At 37.9% G+C, this 23,005-nt stretch overlaps 2 protein-coding genes across 2 annotated transcripts; both read right to left on the bottom strand.

Moving 5' to 3' along the window:
- Positions 1 to 4,858: 4,858 nt before the first annotated feature.
- LOC136279527 (kinesin-like protein KIF21A) lies at positions 4,859 to 5,852 on the bottom strand. Its single transcript, XM_066163467.1, has 3 exons — positions 5,450 to 5,852; positions 5,125 to 5,304; positions 4,859 to 4,925 (listed from the first exon to the last, which is right to left on the bottom strand). The coding sequence occupies exons 1-3, from the start codon at positions 5,482 to 5,484 to the stop codon at positions 4,859 to 4,861; spliced, it is 282 nt and encodes a 93-aa protein (XP_066019564.1). The 5' UTR covers positions 5,485 to 5,852.
- Positions 5,853 to 9,815: 3,963 nt separating this feature from the next.
- Positions 9,816 to 15,769, bottom strand: LOC131780302 (ATP-binding cassette sub-family C member 4-like). The gene is made up of 7 exons (XM_066164056.1): positions 15,498 to 15,769; positions 14,869 to 15,358; positions 13,506 to 14,730; positions 12,268 to 12,838; positions 11,795 to 11,931; positions 11,100 to 11,461; positions 9,816 to 10,854 (listed from the first exon to the last, which is right to left on the bottom strand). Exons 1-7 carry the CDS (start codon positions 15,767 to 15,769, stop codon positions 10,294 to 10,296), a joined length of 3,618 nt encoding a protein of 1,205 aa, XP_066020153.1. The 3' UTR covers positions 9,816 to 10,293.
- Positions 15,770 to 23,005: the final 7,236 nt, after the last annotated feature.

The following is a 23,005-nucleotide window of genomic DNA, read 5'->3' as shown; positions in this document are numbered from 1 at the left end:
TTGGATTCACATGTTGTACATCTGTGTACAAAGTGTTACCTTAACGACCCGCTGCTGCTTGGACATGGAATAGCAAATATGGCGTAGCTCTTGATGACTGTGCATTCATGGTTGGGGCTGGCAGTTGTAAGAGATAAGGCTCCTTGTTGCAGGACAATTTAGAGTCTGAAATAGAAAACATAAATAAAAAAGACAACTGTCAGTGTATTAAGGTAAGATTTGTTCTGTAATAGAGGATAGTTCCACAAAAAAACAAAACCCATAGACAGAATACCATTGATTTAAACATGTCTACTATCTTGAAGACAATACAGCTATTGGGTTAGACTATGTCATAAGGTAACTTTCAAATGTGTTTCAAAAGTAGTTCCAGCTTCCTTTGATTTCCGTTAATGGGTCTCAGGAACTAATACCACTTTCTTGGCCAATTCAAATCCACAACTAAAATCAATCTCCATTTGGCCACTACTGTTGTTTTGTTCCATGATAGGAACAAATTCCCTTGTTTTTTAATAAGAGTTCTCATCAGCCCTCTCTGATGGTTTTCTACACTTTGATTGGTTGTTTTGAGGATTTTGGTTTTGTTTTTAAATGACATTAAATCCAGATGCGCTTGTCATAAAGATAAATCATGCCTTATGAAGAGCAATTTAACACCTTAAATTCCACGAGTGACTGCGCTAGATTTCTCTGTAAATATATGTATTACTCCAACAGATAATGGGAATAAAGACATAAGATCAAGTAATAAGTTGAGAGAATAAGTTGTACAAAAATCAACTTCTCCAAGGGAACATGATAAAAAATGTATCACAGAAAGCAAGAAGAATTAGCATGAAGATCTATGGAATAAAAAGGAGTGAAAAACTTACATCTTGTGCTGCGTTCACTGGCTTCATAGTGACACCCACAGTATAAATATTTCCATTTGCATCTTCATGAATTGGTTAACATTACTCTTCCGACCCTTGGAGGCAAAAAAGGACAACAAAAGTTTATTGCAAAATACACATACAAATTACTCTAACTGCCAAATATGCCGATTCTAGTTCTTTAGAAAATCTTTTTCCCTATTTTAAGACAACATTCCTTGCTAGTAAACTGTACCTATTCTCGTAACATTTGTCTGGGGTCAACATTCACAGGAATTGCAGACGATATATTGGTTAGAAAGGAACTTGGAGACGTAATGTGGTATGCATGCCCATAAACATTGCCAAGCACAAAACTGGACCACCCCCCCCGTACCTTATTGTTATCCAAATCAACCAAATCCAGAAGTCTCTTTCACTTATAAAGCTAGAAGAAGTCAGAAAGGTCAAATTAAAAACGAAGAAGGATTTGCCAGATTATGAACTCATAATAATCCACAGATGATAGTAACCAACCTCGGCCTACTTCTACCATTCTCAATGTAAATAAACGAATTATGCTTAACTCAAAAATCCTGTAAAATATACTTCAAGGAGCCACCTCTAGGGCCATATTTTAAAGATCAGTTAAACTCTACCAAATTTAAATTCTTTCAGTTGACATTTTAACTTCAACAGAGCTGTACGGTAGAAAGAGTTTAGGCTCTGCAACTTGACCAATTCTGCCATTTCTGAATGCCATAAATTCTGTTTTTAAGTCTTGAATTCTACAGAGTGACCAACATCTGCATGTCATCCCTCCTCTCAGTAAAAACAGCTGAATCATTCATCAAGCTTATCAGAATAAAAGAATAAATGATAACCAACAAGAAGTTTTGATTTTTAACCCCAAAATTACTCATTGTTCCAGTACCAAACAAAAAGTATAGAGAGGAATATTGTGAATATGGATACTGATGTTAGAGTTTTCATGGCTAAAGTCAATAGAAAATGCATTCTTTCATCAGTAAGTTCATGAAATGCCATGCTGATTTTCTTTCACAAATAAAATACGGGAAATTTATGGTGTGCCTCATGATAAATTTTAGGGAGAAAAAGAAAGCAAAAGAAAGCAAGAGAAAATTTTGCTAAAAATGGAGGTTAAATTTGTTATTTGTGCACACCTCCATAAATTGCAACCAGTGACTTTAAAATCAGGCTGAGGTTCATTTCCTTTGTGTCGGCCCTCTTGGTTTCTTCTGTCGATTCCCTCAAATAAATGGCAACAGCTCGCGGAATGCTTCCCTCGCTTCTTGTGTCACAGTAACATCAAACCCTGTCCCCATTGTGCATGGTCTTGCCAGTCCTGTTTGTTTACAAAGAGTGAAATTTATAAATGTATTTGTTCCGTTAAGAAAACTGACTGTAAATTTCTTTTCTCTTTTTTTATTTTTCTTTTTTTAACTACCTTATGTACAAGAGGCCAGTTCGACAGTCGATTGTTAGTTTTATTGCATTACAACAACACAGAGTAAAGGGACCTAAAAATGAGCTGGTTTCCTTAACAGCAGCAACAAAATGACAGATAAATTAAACAGAAAGAGAATAATCTGAATTGGAGTTTCATTTAAATCTAAAAGATGAAAACAATGAACTATTTCAAACTGAAAAATATTGAAATGCATTTTAGCTAAAATGTGTTCTCTGATGATGCATAAAAATCAGAAGGGGCAATAATTATTTATTTTGACATACATCGCACTATAGATAAAAACCACCATTCACAAAGCATTTTAAGGACCATGTCCTCTGAAATACACTGCATATCAGATGAAAAGCCACTGTTTAAAGTGTATTGTACAGACCAACTTTTCATTTTCATTTCAATTCTCTCTACCACCATTCTCTAACATAGATTTAAGGAGACAAATTACAAGCCTGTGCACCATTTTTAAAGAATAGTAGCCTTTTTCAACAACAAATTTAACATAGCAATAACTCCTTTCCAAAGCATTCATTTACAATTAATTTAACCAACTGAGTCATTTGCAAATATTGTTCAAAATTTTTTGGAAGCAGTTATGAAATATGAACACTGAATTAGCACACCACTGGAACCATGAAAATATGTTTTAGCAAGGTGCACAGAAGAATGGTAGATTACATGTATATAACATTTTTTGTAAACTTCACAGGCATAACTTACATATTTCAAATTTCTAGTAATTCGTTTATTATCAAAAAATTGAAAATCAGGGTTTCAAAACCATATATTAGTTAAATCTGTCCAGGTGAAAAAGCTATTTTATTTTAAAACCCCTGAATTTGATTAGTACATAAACTGAAATTTTAATTTTCTGCATTCATAATGCACTTTGTGAATCTGTTGATTATTCCACAAGGGTGAACCAATCTCCATGGCATTAAGAGTACACAGAAAAAATGAAACAGTCATCCACTTACAACAATATAATTTATGAAGACATATACACAAAATTGAAAATTATATCTTGACATTTTTAAGGCATCAGTCCAATATTTCATAGAAATCAATATTGCATTTATACCCTGCAGTTGAATCCACCTACTGCACCAACAGCCTTTTTTTTTCCTTTTATCTGCTACTGAACAATAGAATGCACCCTCACCAAACTAGTTCATTGTACCGCAAAATGGCAAAGGAGGGTCAATAGTTAATCTAGATCTATCTATAAAACTTTGGTGATATGGCAAGAGCCACAGATTGAAAACATCCAACAAAAATTAGATCAATACTGTCACTTTTCACTCTTGAGATTGTAAATATTATCTTAGCTAAAAATAGCTACAAAAACAATCAGAAGCAAGATCAATACCTTCAGTCAAATAATTTTTCTTTTGCTAAGGCTACAGTTTAAAACCCAGTGAATAAAAAAGTGCAGCGCAAGATTTAAATTTCTCAAAATTCACCAAAAGGATTCTCCAACAGGTTGTGACCCCACTTAAGCATTAGGATTAGAGTTTGCACAGTGCAAATAATTATTTACAATATTTTCCCAGTATTTTTATAGGTAGGTTTAATTCAAAGCAAAATTTTACTATTTAATCACTGATGCCACTCAGTAACTCCAGGAGATGAAGTTAATGTTTACTGAACCTTGTAAAAATTTCCAAGATGATATGTAATATCTACAGCTTTGACAAAATGTAAACAAAGACAAAAGTGAAGGGGCGAATTGGCATTCAAATTAAAATTAGCACAGAACAAAAAAACCATAAAATTCCATAACCAAACACTCTAAGCTCGAGATATCAATAATACCAAAGGTCTTAATTTTCACAAAAGCTAGACGAAATAAGAAATAATCTGAGATTATACATCTTATGGTAAAATGAAATATTGTGGTTACATTTAGGTTCTCTGATTTTGTGTAATTTAATTTCAAATTCACGGATGAACTACCGCGTAAATGGATTACATTTTATCAACCGTGAAAGTGGCGAATAATTTGAGAAAATTCGTGTCCACGGTAGTTAATGCAGAAACAGCAACGGACCAATACACGTCTCAAATATACAATGTACTCTATTATTCCTAGATAGGAATCAAATGGACTCGAGATAGATCGCCGATTACAGGCTCAAAGGGACGAAATCTCCAATAATCATTTCGAACGCAAAATACGAAAATAAATACAAACAGATTGCATTTAGGTTTAATGAACAAGACCAGAATTTAGGAGATGGACATGAAAACCTCCCGGTGAACATTTAAATGAAACCAACATTAACAATATTCCAGGGGAGACTGTTTTATTCACAACAGGGATTAAATGATATAGCCTCTTTGAAATAGAAAAATATATGAACCGTGCAAAAATTACGGCGTGAGAAGGCATTAAAAAGCTTTGAAAATAAAGTTACCGCCGGAAATTCACTTTGACTAAGGACACTTGCCCATAATTTCTTCAGTGCAACACCGATTACATTTATTAAACTTTTTACGCATATACAGATGCAAATTATATCTAGACGAACAAAAGTGTAATTACCTGCCCATAAGCAAGGACTGTAGCGTTATAGCCATCAAGGCAGCTGAAATGAAGAGGAAAAAAAAATTCTTGGCGTAAGAAAAGCTTACTTCAATCACGCAAACATAAGTTTATTTACAAACGCAATTTTGGCACTTGCGAGCGGCCAACGTCGATCAACATATGAAATGTACAACAATCATGACATAGCATGAATACGGCCTCAAAATAAAGTCGCCAAAACGCCATTTAAGTTAACTCACCCTTCAACGAGTCCTCTAAGACACTGCTCATAGATCACAAACTGTTTACTCTCGATGTCAAATACATGATCGAACGTAAAGGCCTTGTCTTTTCCGAGAACAACTTGAGGATGTCCTGGAGTAACGCAAGTACAAACTCTACACATGTCTATTCGCTCGGCGGCGCTTTGAGGACGAATCCTACAAAACAGAAACATAAAAAGGGCACAAATAGATTTAAAAAGCCACGCTACACAATACTTAGCAGGGTGTCTAAATCATTTGATCTGGTAATAAACTGCTGGCGTATTTCAAAGAATTTTCCTTGATCACCGTAAACCCTTACCTCAAAGCCACTCGAACCGATGTTTCGTCTTCCATGAGGTTATTGTGCCAGAAATTAAAACAAAAGAAAATTTCCAGGAATAGAGTCCGGTTTGTTAATACGAAGCCAAGCACGACAGCGATAGACTACTTCATTCATATTCGATCTCTCCGCGGAGATGGTTAGAAAAAAATTATTATCACGTCGCTGCAAAATTGCGTGGATGGACTCTGGATTTCTGACAAACGTTGTCCCTGCTTCACGCCATATATTGGTAATTATATCGACGATCAACACAAGTTCAGAGCTTCGAAGACATCGTCCAAGGCTTTCAATACCAGCGAAATGGACAGGACAGGTAAATGCGCTTCGCTGCTTGAACGATTTTCACTCGATTGTGAATATCATTAATTAACATTCACCTTTCAATACAAAATGGCCGCCAAGAAAAATTAGCATGAGAGAGCTGCATTGTGGGTTGTATCTGCCTACGTCGACCAATCAGAAAACTGCTTTTAAATTAGCGCCTTTTGGCGGGTGATTTTGCGGTGACGTCAATAATGTCTAGAAAACACCGGAAACTTCTGCTCTTGACGACAACGTAACAACATTGGCACTACAAAATTGAAACACTTTAAAGATGTAATTCAGATTTATCGATTTAATAATAAGAAAAAAGTTCCAACAAGTCACTTGACTATCTCTAGAACATGAGAGGAGCACGTACCATTTCAAAAAAATGTGGATTCATCCCACAAGCGTCTTCATAATCTCCAGTTAAATTTTCATTTTATCCCGGAATTTCACTTTTTTTTTTAAACTTCCCCTCGAATTCTAACCCTTAATTAACATTTCAGCGATATGAATTTTGTTGGAAAATCAGAGCGTTTAATGTTGCAGTAATTTAAATGTTACCGATGAAGATCACCATTTTCTTACGCGCTTATTAAAATTGAAATATGCAAAGTGCATAGTTTCGCAGGTAAGTTAAGACAGCCACGCACACTCTTTAATGAACAAAGCTTTTAAAATAAATTATTCAGTGTTACCGGCATTGTTTCCAATACAACGATTTCGGGTGACCGATAAATAATTCAAGATACTGACTCTGAATAAAAAGAAGCTAGCGATTTTCTACAATTTTTAACCCCCATGACGTACTCAGCGAGAAAGCGCTAAATTTTGATGAAAAGCTTGCGTATTTATCATTTACATTTTTTTTCAACCGGTATTTTAAAAAGTGATTAAGGAATTAACAGCGATGAAATCGGCACGCAGGGAAACCAAAACAACTCTAGGGAATTTTCTTCATTCAATTTGAAAGTCAAAATATATTTTCGTGATTTTCAAAACAAAAACGTAACCTGGGCAACGTCTAAATCGCGTTCAAACATTCTCAAACATAGATTATCGAATATTCTCTTAAATAAAATTTCCCAAATTCATTTATTAGTACGCGGTGGGACCAGATTGATTCAAAATTTTAGGGATTGTTATTTTGCGCGTATTTTTGAAATGACAAAAATATACGTTTTTTTTAAAACGGTCTATGATTTAGAAAACACAGTGTAGGAAATAAGTAATCAGTAAATATTTCCATAAATTTTGTGCGGAGATTTTAGGGTTCGAGCTTAAGTTTCAAACTTAAAAAGATATATATTGATTTCGAAATCTTCATTGTAGGCGAAAAAAAGTAAACAGTCAGGCGAGAGATTCAGTCTCTACTTTCAGAATAGATGCTTATACCGACTCTAAGAAATCTCCTATGGAGCAGAGAACTTCCTCGTTAATAATAAATTTGTCAGAAAAATAACAAAGAGATGAACTGGCCTAAGTCTCAAGTAAAATGAGTAATTCTCAGTGTTGACCAGTCTCGAAAACATATTAATGACAGTTTGGTGGCATCGCACGCAGGTATCTTGTCAATTATAGAGATATCGAAACAAGTAGAGATATGCGTTGTTGACTTAGCGTGAGGTGAAGTCGGCTCGATACTGGCCGAGTTTTTTTTCATTTTTTTTTGTCTTTTAATGAACCGAGACGACAAGGAATTAGTTTGTTTGCTTCTTTTGTTGATTCGCTTTGACAAAGGGCGAGAAACGTCAGCTTTAGAATCTCCTTACAGTGGCCGATTTACATTACCATCTTAATTCATAAAACCATATTATGTCTATCTTGTTGTTGTTGTTGTTTATTTGTTTGTTCGTTTGTTTGTTTTTTTGTTTTTGCTTCAAAGCTTAAGTAAGCTATGAAATATTTCAAGAAAAATAAAATTGAATATTAAGACCCTACAGATCTGTTTTAAAAACAAAGCAGCAACAAAAGATGATTTTGCAGTGCCATTGCTACCTTGAAATTTCAGTAAGTTCTTTTTTGTACCAGAAGCACAAAAATTGATATCTTTTTAGATTCGGGGGCTTCCTCTATTTGAGATCAAAGAGAGGTTCTGTTATAGTACTCTTCCTCTATAGGACCAGTCTTCTGTAAGACAGGTTTAGGGAAATTCCTTCACCAGATTAGAGACCTTTCTGATAGATTTTCGTTAAAAGGAAAACAAGCCATGCCAAATGAATCATACGAAGGCAGAAAACGTGTGCTTAAGTTTAAACTTAACTCATACACATGCTCATGTTGAAGAATATGTACCGATTAAATGTTTTCTCTCGCAAAGACAAGCGTCATTTGTTAGCAACAAACACGGACTACTATGGAGGCTATTAGTACCTACACCAGTGTTGAAACCTTACTTAAATTGCTAGTTTAGTTGGTTTTCGATGAAATTTTAGTCAAATAGCGAGAGAGACATTCGTGGAACTCGTCGAGTACATCTCATTTTTTCCCTTACAGTTGGTTTGCAATGTAACGGTTCCCTTCATGGCCCGGCTGTCGCAGAATAAGGTAGACACTTTTGTCATTACCAAAACGTTATGGAACACGGCGTCATGGTTTCTCCCAGCTATCCACGATTCTCTTAGTATCCCTAAAGGTCCTTTGGTTTTTCGTTTGAGCTCATGGATGATCATATCTCTTTCTTGAGAACAGTCTGTTAATTTTATGGCAAAGGACTGTCAAGTAAGGTAGTCTGACAAAAGCTTACTCAAAATGAGCTTTCGGTTCAATTAAAATAATATCGACCAGGACTCTGAGGAAATTCATCTCAAATGGGTGTGCTCGGTATGTATTTGCAAGTTATTTCCTCTACACGGGCATTCAGAGTCAATTATAATCGAACGAATAATATCTGTAGCTGTGATCTTTTATTGTTACTATCGCTGTTTGAAAACGTCATTTAAAAACCAGGACAAAATTCTAACTTCCAGCTTTAATCAATCATCTTGCTAAGTTGCTAAAATGCAATTCACTTTGGCTTGAGGCCTAAAGTGTAAAATCTAAAGGATTACTTTCATTTTGAATATTAGCTTAGCGGATAGAGTCAAAGAAGGTTGTCCCACTTTGGCAGAGCTGCAAGACTTGGCACAGAAACTTGAAAAGTGAAAGCCTCTTAGGCTTCATTTGCTTCACATGGAAGAGTCCAAGATTGACCAGATTGAAATGCGATAAAGTATCGCAGAAAAACGCCTATCAAACTGGATGAGGTTGGAAACAAAAAGCCACACAGCTGCAATATGTAGAGCTCTATACGCTGCCCTATGTAGGGTAAATCGCGGGGATTTGGCCGAGAAATTTTGTTCTACGGACACAGATGCTTCATCTTTGCCATGAACGATTCTGCCTATACAATTTGAAAACACTTGTTCATTTTCTCTCGACAGCCTGCTTAGTTTTCATATTGTACTCACAATGACATATGGTTTTCACTGGCCAAGTGGTCCGTATTAGCAGAGGGCACAGTCTTTCGCAACACAGACCAACAATTGTTTTGTTGTTTTCTTAAACCTAGAGAAAAACGTGCTAAAAAAGCCCAAACGATTCTAGGCTGTAGTTGTGACAGGATTTTTCACGAACTGAATAATCTTCGAGAGAGTAGATAGAGTAGAAAAAAAACGTAATGGATATCAAGATATATCATTATCAACCGCATTTCTTAGCGAGATGATAAAAGGTTTTAAACTGAATTTGAGACATTTATCCGAACAATGGGGGTGGAAACCAAACTTAGATTAAAAGATTCTTGCAACGACGTCTTCGAAAGTGGAGAGATGATCTAACGAAAATATTGTCTTCTTTAATCGACGATTATTCTACGAGGTTTATCTCTGTACAGTTTTAGTCCGATAACAAGCAAGTTCATTGTCAATGAATCAAAATGACTGGTTTTAAGCCGTGATAGGGTTATACCATAGCCATCTATCATCTGGCTTGATGACTTAGTTAGCTACAGGCCTTTCAGGTCTTTAAGGAGTGCCATGGACTCGAGGCTCGGGTCAAGTAGGTTTTATTGTCTCAACTACTCTAATCATAATTTCTAACTACGATGATCAACTTTGTTAAATGTTACTATAATTTGCATCGAACTGGAGTGAGTTAAAGACAAATAACGTCAGCTACCATCGTGATCCCATTAAGGTTTACACAATAATCACATGAAAAAAGTTTTTTACAAAAAGCTATGATAATTGAAGCAAAAGCCGGCTTGATTATCGTTTGCCTCTTGCAAATTATTGGAAAGGTTAACATTGCACAGTTAATGAAATACGTTGAAAGCGTACAACGTTTTGATATCCTCATGATATCGAGTGAAACAAATGATTACTAACAGAGTATCCTCGAGTAAAATGTGAAAAAAAATTCCTTGCGAAAGAATAAGGTTCTGCCGTGTAGGCTTCCGGCACAAAGCATAGAAGAAAATTCTTCAATTGCTTAAGTAAAAAAAGAAAAGAAAAATGGAAACCAGACAACGAGAATCAGTTTTGAGTTTCGCTGCTCTGGGTCTGGCTCTTCACCATTTCAGCGAATATTCCACCGTTTCTCATCAACACTTCGGGTTTGTCAAACTCCACTACTCGTCCACCATCAAGAACTAGAACCTTGTCATAGTCCATGATGGTGTTCAGACGATGAGCAATGGTAAGCACCGTGGAGTCTTTAAACTTGTGACGAATAACCTGCTGGATCAGTCGGTCAGTCTTGAAATCCACATTGGCAGTGGCTTCATCCATGACGATGATCTTGCTCTTCTGGACCAGAGCTCGAGCCAAACAGATCAGCTGCCTCTCACCAACGCTGAAGTTTGCTCCGGATTCTTTCAGTTTGAATTCGAGCAGACCTGGGAGATCTTCCACAAGAGCTTTCAACTGCACTTCTTCCAACACCATCCAGAGCTCTGCATCTGTGTGCTCTATGAATGGATCCAAGTTCCTTCTCAATGTTCCGGCAAAGAGCACTGGATCTTGCGTTATAACGACCATGGACCGCCGAGCCTCCTGGAGATTGATAGACGTAATGTCAACGTCATCGATGAACACCTACACAGATGAAATATAAATTATGGTAGGAAATTTACAGTTCAGCATATGTCTACCCGCAGGTATAAATATGGTTGTGATAAAATCCATGTCGTAAAAGGGTACCAATCGTTCCACAAACTTATTTTATAACTGAGACATTTCTGTCACAAGGTGCCTGAGCCTTGCTGCTTTCTTCCCAAATTTAAACCAGTGTGACTTAAATGTAAAGAATAAAGCTAATTTGCATAATTTCATACTATTACCTTCCCTGAGGGTTCTGGCATACGGAACAAAGCAGACACCAGAGATGACTTTCCAGCGCCAGTTCGACCCACAACTCCAATCTTTTCCTTCTCACAGGTGTTAAAGGTGATGTTCTTTAATACACAAGGTCCGCCTTCATGGTAGGCTAAAGAAAGTTGCTTTATTTTCAGGCTTCCTTTGCCGGGCCATGACTGAGGGGGACGGGTTTCAATGCTGTAACCGGGCTCAGAGCCAATCTTTGCATATGACATCACTCGCTCAACTGATGTCATCAGATTTTCTACTTCTGAGGCCAGGCGTACAGAATATTGTGTGATATCCAGAGATTGCAGTACGTACGTTAAAGCGAGTCCAGCTAGTACTGAGAAAAAAAAGTCTCTAAAATAAGCTGCGATATTTAAGTTGGATGGTGTAATAGTACTGGGACTGATATTTAAGGGAGGCAGGAAGGAGGGCACAAGATAGGTAACCTCGCAAGTAATCGCCTAACGGTTTTAACAATTTAGCACCCGTAGCCAAGCTAGCTTTGTGTGGCATTTTTATGTTCCTAATATACCCAAGGAGAGCTAAACCAGCCAAATGGAATTCAAAAGCACTTTATCGTTCAGTACACATCTCTTAAGTGAGGCGGAGAAAAAAAATTGTAACAAGACTTTTTCCCGCATTGTTTCAGCAAATGCTTGCGTGTACTCACCAGGATTTTCTACGACCAAAATAGCAGTTAATGCGACAATCGTAATAAACAAACTGGACATTAGATCCAAGCGAATACTCAACCAGCGGGTGCATGATATCACCATGATGAAAGCTTGTGTGTTCTCGTCCTGATACCTTCATAAGAAAGAAATACGGCGAATGAATTCTGATTGAAATGAGAACAGGCAGGGAAAAGGAGGAAAACAACTTCCATTGAGCGAACTGCATGTAAATAACCTCCGTTTTTTAAAAAAACTGTAATTTAGCTACCACAGCTCAAACCTCTAAGCAATCGCAACCACTTTCAAGGCCAGAAATTTGACAAACTATGCTGAACCTTGTCAAACTGTGTTGAACCTTTGATGGTAACAATTCTAATTAAGGGTAAAATCTTTTAACAAAAGGAAAGAGCTTAAGATAATAATTTGCAGTCGAGCTTCAAACTGTTGACAGCAGTTCTCGAGAACTAACCTGTAAAATTTTTGTATAAAGGCGTCGTCCATATTTGAAGTGTGAATTATTTCAAGTCCATTTAGGGTGTCTGTGATATGTGAGTATACAGGGCTGCACTTGACTGCCTCGATCCTTTTCATTCCTCGTGTGGACTTCAACTGATAACGCGCATAATAGCCAAATATCGCAATGATTGGAAGCAAGGCCAAGAAAAGCCAGTAGTTTGTTGCAGCAGGAACCAAAACAGTACATAGCGAGAATAAGGAAAACTTGATGGCTTCCAAGAACAGAGGCGGTAAAACGTAGTCCATGCAGCCAACATCTTTGGAGAATCGATTGAGGATACGACCAGCTGGGTTTGTGTCGAAAAAGAACACAGGAGCCTTGATTGTCGCTATGGTCATTTTGTTGTGCAGGGTTTCGGACGCTTTTAGGAGAATGTAGTAGAGCAAGAAAGACGATGCTGTCATGATAATGATTGACACAGCAACCAGAATGGCGTAAATAACATGGATGTCCACGACTTTCTGCTTTTCATATGACATCTCTGCAATTTTAGCCAACCACCAGTTTGGAACTATTAGGGAAACTGAAACATTTCAAGTATTAGAAAAGAAGTCTTAATCCTGACCTGATGAAAAGAAGGTGTTCGGTACAAAATCAAGACCCCACAAATCCTTAATGTAGATTAGATTTATTTTAATATTTTTCTATAGTTATTTGAACCATAATGAATGGCCAAAGACGATGCCATTGAAGAAAGGATCTTGACGTTAGTTTGGAATTCAACTTCTCTGTTAAAAAACTGTCGTAAGTTGAATTGACAATAAAAGCGATCTTTTCCCTTGAGGGTCGTGAATGAACCTCTCGCTGATTTTCACTTCCTTGTCGTGTTTTAAAGTTCAAGGTCAAAAAGACTCAAATGGTTAGATTGCCTTTACCATGCTAAGAAATAACAGAAAACTCCTAACATGCCAAGGGACCTCGAACATGCGATACGTTTACATATGTGCGCATGCTTGTAATTCATGAACTTTATCACCAAAATGTGGACATTTTGTATTGGACAATTATTCCGTAACCTCCAGGAACTCGGTTGTTGATTTTGAAGATAAAAAATGTCTGAACGCAGAATTTTCTTTGGTGAAAATAAGGTGTTTTGTTTCTTTTTTTAAAATTGCCTGTTTCTGATGATAGAAAAAAGAATTCACGCGGGCCTCCCACGACACAGTATCTTCAATGAAAACTGTCGTTACCTTGTGCTGCTATCAAGGAAACTGCAAGAACCAAGATCATGGGCAGTGGCAGACCCTCCTTGAAATATTTCCAATAAAGTCGCCAGGTGACAGTGCCAGACATCAAATTTTCTTCGTCTTCTTTTATACCAACAACGGGTTGTTCGGAAGCACTGGGCACTGGTTCCATTTTTGAAAGGTGAAAACAATCTCTCTCCCCCACTGTAGACAACTCTCGATTACCTTCAAATTCCAAGATGCTTGTTTCTTTGTTGCCTTTGCATTTTGCGAGAACATTTGAGGTGGACAATTTTCTTTGGGGCTTTGTACCCCTCAAATCAAACATAGTTACTCTTCTTGAGCTATTTGGGAAGTCATCTGCAGTTTTCAAGAAAGTAGGTGAAACCAATGATAGACGTCGGTTCGTCATCCACGCGAAATGTCCTTCTTTGTTACATTGAAAGTGACTCAGCGAGCTTTTTCGTCTCTGCTCGGGCCCATGGTGCTTGAATGATTCTTCAAGATCAGAAAATATCTCGTCTTGTTTAAGTTCCGTGAAGGTTCCCTCATTGATGATTGAGCCATTTTTCATCACAGCGATGTGATCCAGACCTTTCAAATGTTGCAGCTGGTGAGTGACTAATAAACGTATGCTGCCAGACAAATGATTACAAATACAGCCCTCGAAAAGTTTCCTTCCCACTTTAGTATCCACTGCACTTAATGGATCATCAAGTAAGTAAATATCGGCATCTGAATAAACTGCTCGAGCTAATCCCACCCGCGCTTTCTGACCACCACTGAGGGTTGCTCCTCGCTCTCCGATCTCTGTGAGATCGCCATGGACGAGATCCGTAAAATCTTTGGTCAAACCGCATACATCTACAACATGTTGAAACTTCTGCTCGTCAAATGGAAGTCCAAACAAAATGTTCTCTCTTATGGTTCCAGAGAATACCCACGGTACTTGAGCAGCATAGGCTATCTTGCCTTGATAAGAAATAATTCCCTCGTGGAGAGGTAGTTCTCCAAGGACAGCTTGTAACAGGGTTGACTTTCCACTTCCAACTTCACCTATTATAGCGAGGATTTTGCTACTCATGATGTCTAAAGTAATGCCAGTTAAGGTATTGGGTAGATCCTTTTGGTTCCAAGAGCAAGAAACATCAGTGATGGAGAGGCACGGCGTTTTAAAGTGAGAGGCATTTCCTTGATGTTCTCCAACAGATCCATGAGTAGTGAGCCACTCCGGTCTATCCTGGGGCAAATAGGGTGTGTCATCAAAGGGGACTTCTGCAGTGCTTATGGTTGGGGAGTTGTGAGTGCTTGTTTGATGTGGTTTGCCTGAGGAGCTCTTTCGTCTCTTGTAGCTAGTTAATTTGACAGACAGATTACTTTTCGAGCTCTCAGGGCGCTCGTCCTCAAAGTTCATGTGGTCTGTCGAGAGCCCGTTATTTTTTTGATCTTGGGTTCCCCTAGGGTGAGTATCACTTTCCTGGAGAGTGAAGATAGGATTTACTAATCCATATTTTCTAACTCTTTCCTTTGTCAAAAGCCGATCATCGTTTTCTCGGGATCCTTCAGGTTTTGCAACATATTTAGGTATCTGTTCTTCAAGAAACATCTGAATTCTATTCAGTGCGACTACAGCATCTGCGACCATTTGCATAGACATACTCAAATTGTAGCAAAATGTCGCCCTGATTGTTGTTAAGCCCAAAAGCAGAGTAAATACCGTAAATGCAGATAACTGTGTCCCCGTAAACGCCAATGTTACTACCGAGATGAGAGAGGCGATCGGAAGTGTTGTGAAGTACAAAACGACTAAGATGGCGACTATGACACCTTTTAAGCGTATAACGGACATCTCCTTTCTGCGAAAAAACAAAACAAAACTAAACGATAACTTCCTGTGACGAAAGACTCATCGACCTCTTCAGACTAGCACATTACTACTCCTGGCTTCAAACCATTTACCCTTTCTAACATATTTACACGTATTTTTTTTTTTACCTGCGAAGGTCATGAACAAGGTCTCTAAAATTCCACTCCCAGGCATACATCTTTACTGCACGTATTCCAGAGATAATTTCATTCATTACCATCAGCCGCTCGTCTGTAAAAGAAGCTGCTTTCTCGCTTAGGCTGGCAGCTTTTTTCGCCAATAAAACTTGAAACGCCACGAGACAGAAAAACATACCAGCACCAGTGAGAGCCTCCCAACCGACCAGGTACCATAAGATCAGAATACTGATCACGAGCTCTAACGGAGCAGATAACACCATGCCCATTTGGTTCAGAGACTTTTCTATTTTCTGTGCGTCATTTGATACCAGATTTATAGTGTTTCCAGATGCTGTATTTACAAGGCTGTAACGATCCAATGAAACAACCTGAAAAGAGTCGGGTTCAGGATCTGTGGGATCGAGGCGTGTCAAGCGGAATTTCAGCAAATGAAATATTTCGGTGTACGTACGAAATCATGCATTGTAGCTTTGCTAGCAATATTACTCAGAATATGAAGTCATTTTCTGAGTTTCGATCGGACTTTGCATGTCACTACTTTGCTCGCTCCTTCCATCAGTTTCTGTTAACTCGTAAGAAAGATTTAAAACTGACACATTGACTGTGATTAATAACATAAACGGTCGTAGCCTTATAGACTTAGAAATTCAGCAGTAAATCGAAATTATCCATAATGCATGCGGTGGCTTTGTCACGTGTTCAGTTGTGCGGGTAAATCATCTCATAGCATGGTCGAGGAATAAATTGAATATTATAGCTGTTTTCTCACTTTTCATGCGGTTATGTGCTGATGTTAGATAGCTACTGTTGGTGTTACCGTATTCAGAGATTCTAAATGTCCCACAGAAAAAAAAAAGTCAGAAATCCAGCTCATCCCAAGAAATGCCAACTCGCCTATTTGGTTATAGCTACTCCATTATTTGATTAAACAATAAACGACCTTACCTTTTTGTAAACAAGTCCTATTAACGCCACTTTTAATTTCAGTCCCCACAGCTCTGTAAGGTAGTCATAGTGTTGTGTTGTGACAGCTTGTACCAAACTCATTGCACCTAAGAGTGCCACGTAAGAAAACGCGAACTTCGTGTTTAGTTCTGATCCATCGTTTAAAACTTTTAACAAAAGCCACAGACATAATGGCAGCAGGGAAAAACTCAGAGACCTGAGAACTTGCAAAGTTAACATTGTCATAGCTGATCTCCAAGGAATAATGGCAACCAATGCCTTCCATAGGCGTGGTTTCTTGTTTCTTAATTGCCTTTCCTCTAATTCTCTGAGCCAATTCTTTTCCGCTTTTCCTACGAGAAGTTCAGCTCTTTGGTCTTCAAGTAGAGGGAGCAGATCTTGATCACTGAGCGACCTCTTATTTCCCAGTTTCAACACGTCATTCATCCAAAAAAAAAACAGAACGGATAGAACACCCGCCCCCGCTCTTGGATTTGTGCTATTTGCAGTGTCGACCATTTTCCTTGTTGATTGGAGAAAGAATCAAATCTACGTCATGATACATATCATTGGGATAATTTGAAGATTATCCTTTTATTAGGTTAGCTGATAACACGAATACTTCGATAACAATTTGTAATAAAGTTCGGATACAACGCGTGCTGTCATTGGTTAAAAGAACGTCCTCTATGAGAGTTCATATGATAAGCTCAGTTATGCATGCATTCTGATTGGTTCTCACTTATGATCTATCGGAGGACAGACGTATAGATGACGTCCTCATTAAAACTTTTTTTTAAATCCTTTATTATATAAAACAAATAGATTCCAAGTTGCCGTGCGTCTGTTCAGTAAGAGATCACAGAGGACGTCAAAATGTGGTAAGAACATCAGTGCCACACTCGGCTACGCGCTGTGTGCCACTTCTTTGTTCCTACCACATTTTGACGTCATCTGTGGATCTATTACTGAACAGACGCACGGCAACTTGGAATCTATCTGTTAAATAGAGCATAGAACTAAGCTAAAGCTGTCACGCCATCTGCCAAATTGTACCATATTCGACCTTTTCCGGGACTTCTTTCTAGATTTTCTTTCGTTAATTGAAAGTAATATTTCGGAACAAGTGAGAGAAAGTTTGCAAAAATGCCAGGCGCAGTAATTTACGTTACTGTAACGTGAACAGAGACAAAAATCCTCAAAGATAAAACAAAATGGACAGTCCGAGTTTTAAAGGTTTTCACGCTCAGTTAGATTGCAAGTTTAAGTACGTACGGTAATAAAAAAAAATGTGAATCATGACGGTGTCAGAGCGACTGCGATCATGCTGAGGTCTATCGCAGCTAGCTCATGATGGCGATCTTCGGTCATCGCAGTGGAGCAAGCCTCAGGAACTAAATAGACTACCCTTCGAATGGAAATATAAGAGCTTGCTCTGATAACCTTTCCGATGCCTTGAGTGGAAAGCCACATCAGTCACTGCAGCCGAGTTTTACGGCGCTGTCATTCCATGCGATCTTCATGTCCTGGTGAATTTGGCTGTCGTTCATCCATAAAACAGTCGCCTTGAACAGTTTCTTTTCTACTTGTCATGTGAAATAACTTGCGTATTTTTGTGAGCCACGATCGATTGGGCCGAGTTTCACTGAAAATTTCACTTTCAGGTTCCGTATTAGAAACTAAAAAAACTTCAAGAAAGAGTGTTACATTCGACATGACGAACTATTTTAATTTGTAAACTATTGCAGAATATGAACTTTGATGGTTTTTGAACTTTGATGGTTTGACATTTTTGACAGCTTGAGTCTTGTACAACCAATCATATTATTTGAACCATTCTAACAGGGATTCTGATTGGCTTATTGTGGCGTGCTTTATGAGAGTATAGAGCATGCTGACGACACTGTTGTTCGCTATGGAAATACAGTTTGTTTTGAAAATTGAAAGTAATTCTTGGGGAATTTAATGAATTCTTTATTATAAAACAAATAGAGAAGCCTTGACTGTGCTCTGTTCTGTTGTAAAGTACTTAGGTAGCGGCTAGAGCACTCAAGAAGTAGGGAGAAACACTCGACTACGTCTCGTGTTTCCCCCTACACTTCTTTCGTGCTCTAACCGCTTTCTGCGTGCTTTACAACAGAACAGAGCACAGTGAAGGCTTCTCTATTTGTTAAATAATTACCACAAAGCGCTTCAACTTCTTAATGAGCAATAAAAGAAACAAAATCATAAGCGATGATAATAATAATGAAAGCGATAATGATAATGTTTATGCAGCATAAAGCCGTCAATGTAAGAAGCTCTGGTATTAAAGGAGGTCCTGTTACTAGAGTACATAAGTAAAAATACAAAAGGTCTAAGAGGTTAAAATTCATTAAGAATTGTCACACGGCCGAAAATATTTAAAAAGAAGCAACATCTACATATAAATTTATCATCTAATTAAGGAAAAAGTCTTTAGTCTCCTTGAGAATTCAGATTTAATATGGCGAGGAAGACCGTTAAATTCCACTGCATCAGTAAAATAAAAAGATCTTATGGCAAACTCTTGGTTGACTTTCGGAATACGAATGTCGTTACAGCGTCTAGTCAAAACTGTGTGTACAGAGGCATTAAAATAAAAACAGTCATTTTTCGATAAGATGGTACTAAACCATCTAAACATTTCCTGGTTAACAAGACGATGTGAAGTCTACGCCTATTAATCAAGGGCACTAGACCCAAAGTAGCATTCAGTGCAGCTCTATCACTTGTCTTATGATGTAGCTATCACTTTATCTTATGAAATTTAAAAAACGATCTCTGGCTAAAACTTTTAAAAATACGAGCTTTCGGCTGTTTGCGCTACAGCCTTCAACGGGTAAAATGATAAAAAGGTAAAAAATACTAGGTGTGAAGTACAAAGTAAAAATTAAAAATGCTGATAACTAGGAATGTTTGTTAAAAAGAATGTTGTATTGTCCGGGCAAAATCACTTTATCGCCTGTCTCATGATGTACTTAACCTTATCGTTTTATCGCTTGTCTTATGATGTAGTAAAATTCAATGTGGGTTACGACGTTCCGATTGCTTACCTTTAGTCACCTTTAAACGAAAAAGAAGCAAAGTAACAGCATACATTCAAAATGCGACTATTCAAGTCGGAAGGGAATTCACGTAAGACATGCAAGAACTATTCGCTGCCGCTATATTCACGACTAACAACCAGAACCTTCTTTACGACATCATGTAAGTAAAGAACTCTACCTATCTGTTGCTTCTCGAAATCTATTCTGAGCGGTTTGTTGGATTGCACCGGCACCTACGGGCGGAATCCATTTCTACTTACCACTTTCTTCAGAGAGCTCTAAAATCCAGAAAAAAGTATGAACTTGTTGTTTGCTTTCACTCGTTTGCATCAGATTTTTTTCGGAATAATTAGAAAGTATTTCCTTTTGTAAGTTTTGTATTGTCTCGTATGTAAATATCTGGTTCTCTGAAATAATATCAAACTGAGGATAAAGTTCACTCATTCAGTTACTAAACACAAGCGTGAGGAAGATATATTGTTAAGAGCCTCTTCATTTGAAAAACATGAAATGATGCGCATAGAATTAATCTATGTAGAACTCTTTTTCTTCTTCTCAAGATTTTGCACGATATTGCTTCTTTCGTGCATGAAACGTAAGTGATTACCTTTGTCTTCCCGCTGTCTAGAGCATCAAAACTTGAATGATCTTATCAACGATTATTTTCAACTACTCGAGACAAGCAATTATGCTTTTATCAAAAACAGACCTATTTTCTACTTCAGTACAACAGGCTTGGCAGCGGAGAGGCGGAGCGAGGCACGTTTTCGAGTTGTGGTTGGCTAAAAATAAGCAATTAAGGTTTTGTGGGGGAACAATTGCGGACAAGTCAGTTTGTTGACTGTTCACACGAAAAAAGATGCACCGACGCGAAAAACTTCCAGAAACACTAATTGTGCTAGCACGAGGGTTTTACTTTATTTTTACTTATCTCGTGTAAAAGTTTCGTAAAAGTATGCAGAAGGTTTCTTACTGCGATGTACGCACTGTTTGCTCTTCCTTGTTCGCTTAGAAGAGAGTAAAATAAAGTTTCCCACCACAAGCGAGAGAATATTTAATATCACCAGTTTTTATTCGAGTTATAATCATATTGTATTTATTCATGTTTCAATGCACTGCAGACACTGCAAACGGAACGCTGAGAGACGTGGTTGAAGCACCCACTGTTGCCTTAGGGCAAACAATAACTCAACCAAATTTTCAATCTACACTAGCATTTGTTCGCGAATTTCGAAGAAGTGAGGAGGTAGTTCCGTCGCTTTGGGTCATTCTCGTGATTCAAGCTGTTTCTGAACTTCCTGTGGCTCAATTTCACGGAAGACTGAGACTAAGAGCCTCAATTTAAGTGAACTCTTGTTTTTGGGTAACCATACAGGGAAAGTATACTTATCCATTTTCTTTTACAGAGTACTTTATTAGAGTGATTGTCAGCCAATTTAATCATTTTTTTCTTAGGCGATTTAGGGAAGGTGCGCTTTTTATTGGAAGGGGTGGGGAAGGGGGGGGGGGTGAGCCGGGGCTTCGGAGGGGAGGGTCATTAGTTAGTAAGTTTTTTACTAATTGGGGAGGGTCAAACCTGTTTTATTCGCAACCGGGGGAGGGTCACAATTTTTTTTGGCAAGGAAAAAATTACTCCATGTCGCCTAGTTGATTCTTATTTGTAAGCAAACACGCGAAGTGTATAGAAACCTAAAACTTTTATATACAAGCAAAGCTACCTGTCAAGATTAATCTAGATCATTCAGGTGTCGAAATGATATATCAAAACGCTATCTTCTCCCAACTAACGTAGTCGTCTCTCTCGACCCATGCCCGCTTTCGTCCATATTTTGACGGGAGTAATGTTTCCGCCCGAGGTTCTGGTAACCAGCCCAGGTCTTCATCTTTCTACTTCTCTGGACTTACACTTTAACTTGTTCTCGCACTTGATGTGCCACCAACAGAGTCAGAGGAGTAGCGGGCATCTTTTTAGAATGGCGAGTCGGCAAACAGCCACGATAGCCACAAGTTGCTCCATCTGACCTCGTGAAATCCTCGCAGTCACCACAAGCGCATTTCCCTCTTTCTATTCCTCGTACATCATTGCCCATTTTCAAGTTTTCACCGTGCAATCACACACCACGCAATTAACTGCTTTGCGCAGACGCAGTTATGTGAGTGTGAATAACACTTCCGGTGAGTTATTTTCACTTCCGGTTATTTTTGTCTTCGAGGAGGTGGGGGGAGGGTCAGATGTTTTTGTGTAAGTATTTGTGAAGGGTCATGCATTAATCCATTCTGGGAAGTGGGAAGGCCACGAATTTTTTCACAAAAAATTTCTAAAATAGCCCTACCCACCCCTCCCAGTAAAAAACGTACCTTCCCTTAGTCTGATAGGACTGCGGGTTTGGAGGTCCAAAGCCTTCGATATTTACGTATAGAAAGGAGTTGCTCAAAATTAATAAAATAAATATACCCAAAGGCCTTCATGAGACTCTTCCCAAAAATTAGCATTCAGATCAAATGACTTGCTAAATTCCGGATGGCTTAAAACACTGTTTGTCGTATATTGTTGTTTAACTGGTCGAAGGGGTCTGAAATATAAGTAGACCGAAAGAGCTGTACGTTTTCAACTCAGATGACGCTCATGTAAATTCCATATCAAACTCATTGCACTCCTTTTGGAGAAAGGTTTGGGTGTCAGAGACGACATAGCGATAAAAACCAAACACTTCGACTGAAATTAAATATAAGATATCGAGTATTCTACATAATATTATTTTTCAAAAACATCAAATGATCCTCTCCGTAGGCAAAAAACCAACCGATTTTATGCAATTGATTCATCAGAGTTTAATTACAAAGGAAACTGTATCGAAAAGACTTTCGCATTTAATGGGGCATCAACGGGGTAGCTTTGAAATGTTTTTTAGCAAGCCTAGCACATCTGCAGTCGTGCTAGGAGATTATGGCGAACTGAACGAGAAAAAGTTGGATTTTTATGTTTCTACATCGAAATATTTATGAACATAATATGTCAAAAAGTAATTACCTGGGAGTAGACGAGCATATTGTAATCACTTCTAAAACCACCCCTCCCAAAAAGATGTTATTTTAGTGCATGAACCAGGAACGAAGAGCTTATCGTGTATTAGTACCATAAAGGGTTCATCCAAATAGTCATATTTCGATTTTAATCGAGGGTCGAAAATACTGACCAAATTTCTAGTTCGTCTTTAAAAAAAGAATCGAATAGTTGATCAACATGCACCTCCTACAGCATTTATCTTAATAGACTTTACTTATTTTCAGTTAAACACTCGTCTTCCATTCATCATAGTTTCCTATTCCCCTGACACTTAGAGAGGCCACTATTAAATTCATAACGGTGTTAACACGTGAAGTGAATAAAATTTGAAGTGAATGATTTGCATTTTCATAATAAATTTGACTCGATAGTTGACAAAAAGCCTCCAATCAAACATAAATGGAATCGCTTTCGAA

This window comes from Pocillopora verrucosa, chromosome 3, assembly GCF_036669915.1.
Source record: "Pocillopora verrucosa isolate sample1 chromosome 3, ASM3666991v2, whole genome shotgun sequence".
Lineage (NCBI taxonomy): Eukaryota > Metazoa > Cnidaria > Anthozoa > Scleractinia > Pocilloporidae > Pocillopora > Pocillopora verrucosa.
The sequence above is the reverse complement of the archived record's forward strand: the minus strand, read 5'-3'. Positions and strand labels throughout refer to the sequence as shown.

Bases quoted from the DNA above. Each gene is read 5' to 3' on its own strand.
- LOC131780302 (XM_066164056.1), bottom strand. From the start codon at position 15,769: ATGGTGTTATCTGCTCCGTTAGAGCTCGTGATCAGTATTCTGATCTTA. The intron at 11,462-11,794 runs GTGAGTACACGC...TTTTTTTCTCAG, and splicing joins TTTGGTCGTAGAAAATCCTG to TACTAGCTGGACTCGCTTTA. The intron at 10,855-11,099 runs GTAATAGTATGA...TCATCTGTGTAG, and splicing joins TGCCAGAACCCTCAGGGAAG to GTGTTCATCGATGACGTTGA.
- LOC136279527 (XM_066163467.1), bottom strand. From the start codon at position 5,484: ATGGAAGACGAAACATCGGTTCGAGTGGCTTTGAG. The intron at 5,305-5,449 runs GTAAGGGTTTAC...TCTGTTTTGTAG, and splicing joins TCGGTTCGAGTGGCTTTGAG to GATTCGTCCTCAAAGCGCCG. The intron at 4,926-5,124 runs GTGAGTTAACTT...TCTTCATTTCAG, and splicing joins CTTAGAGGACTCGTTGAAGG to CTGCCTTGATGGCTATAACG.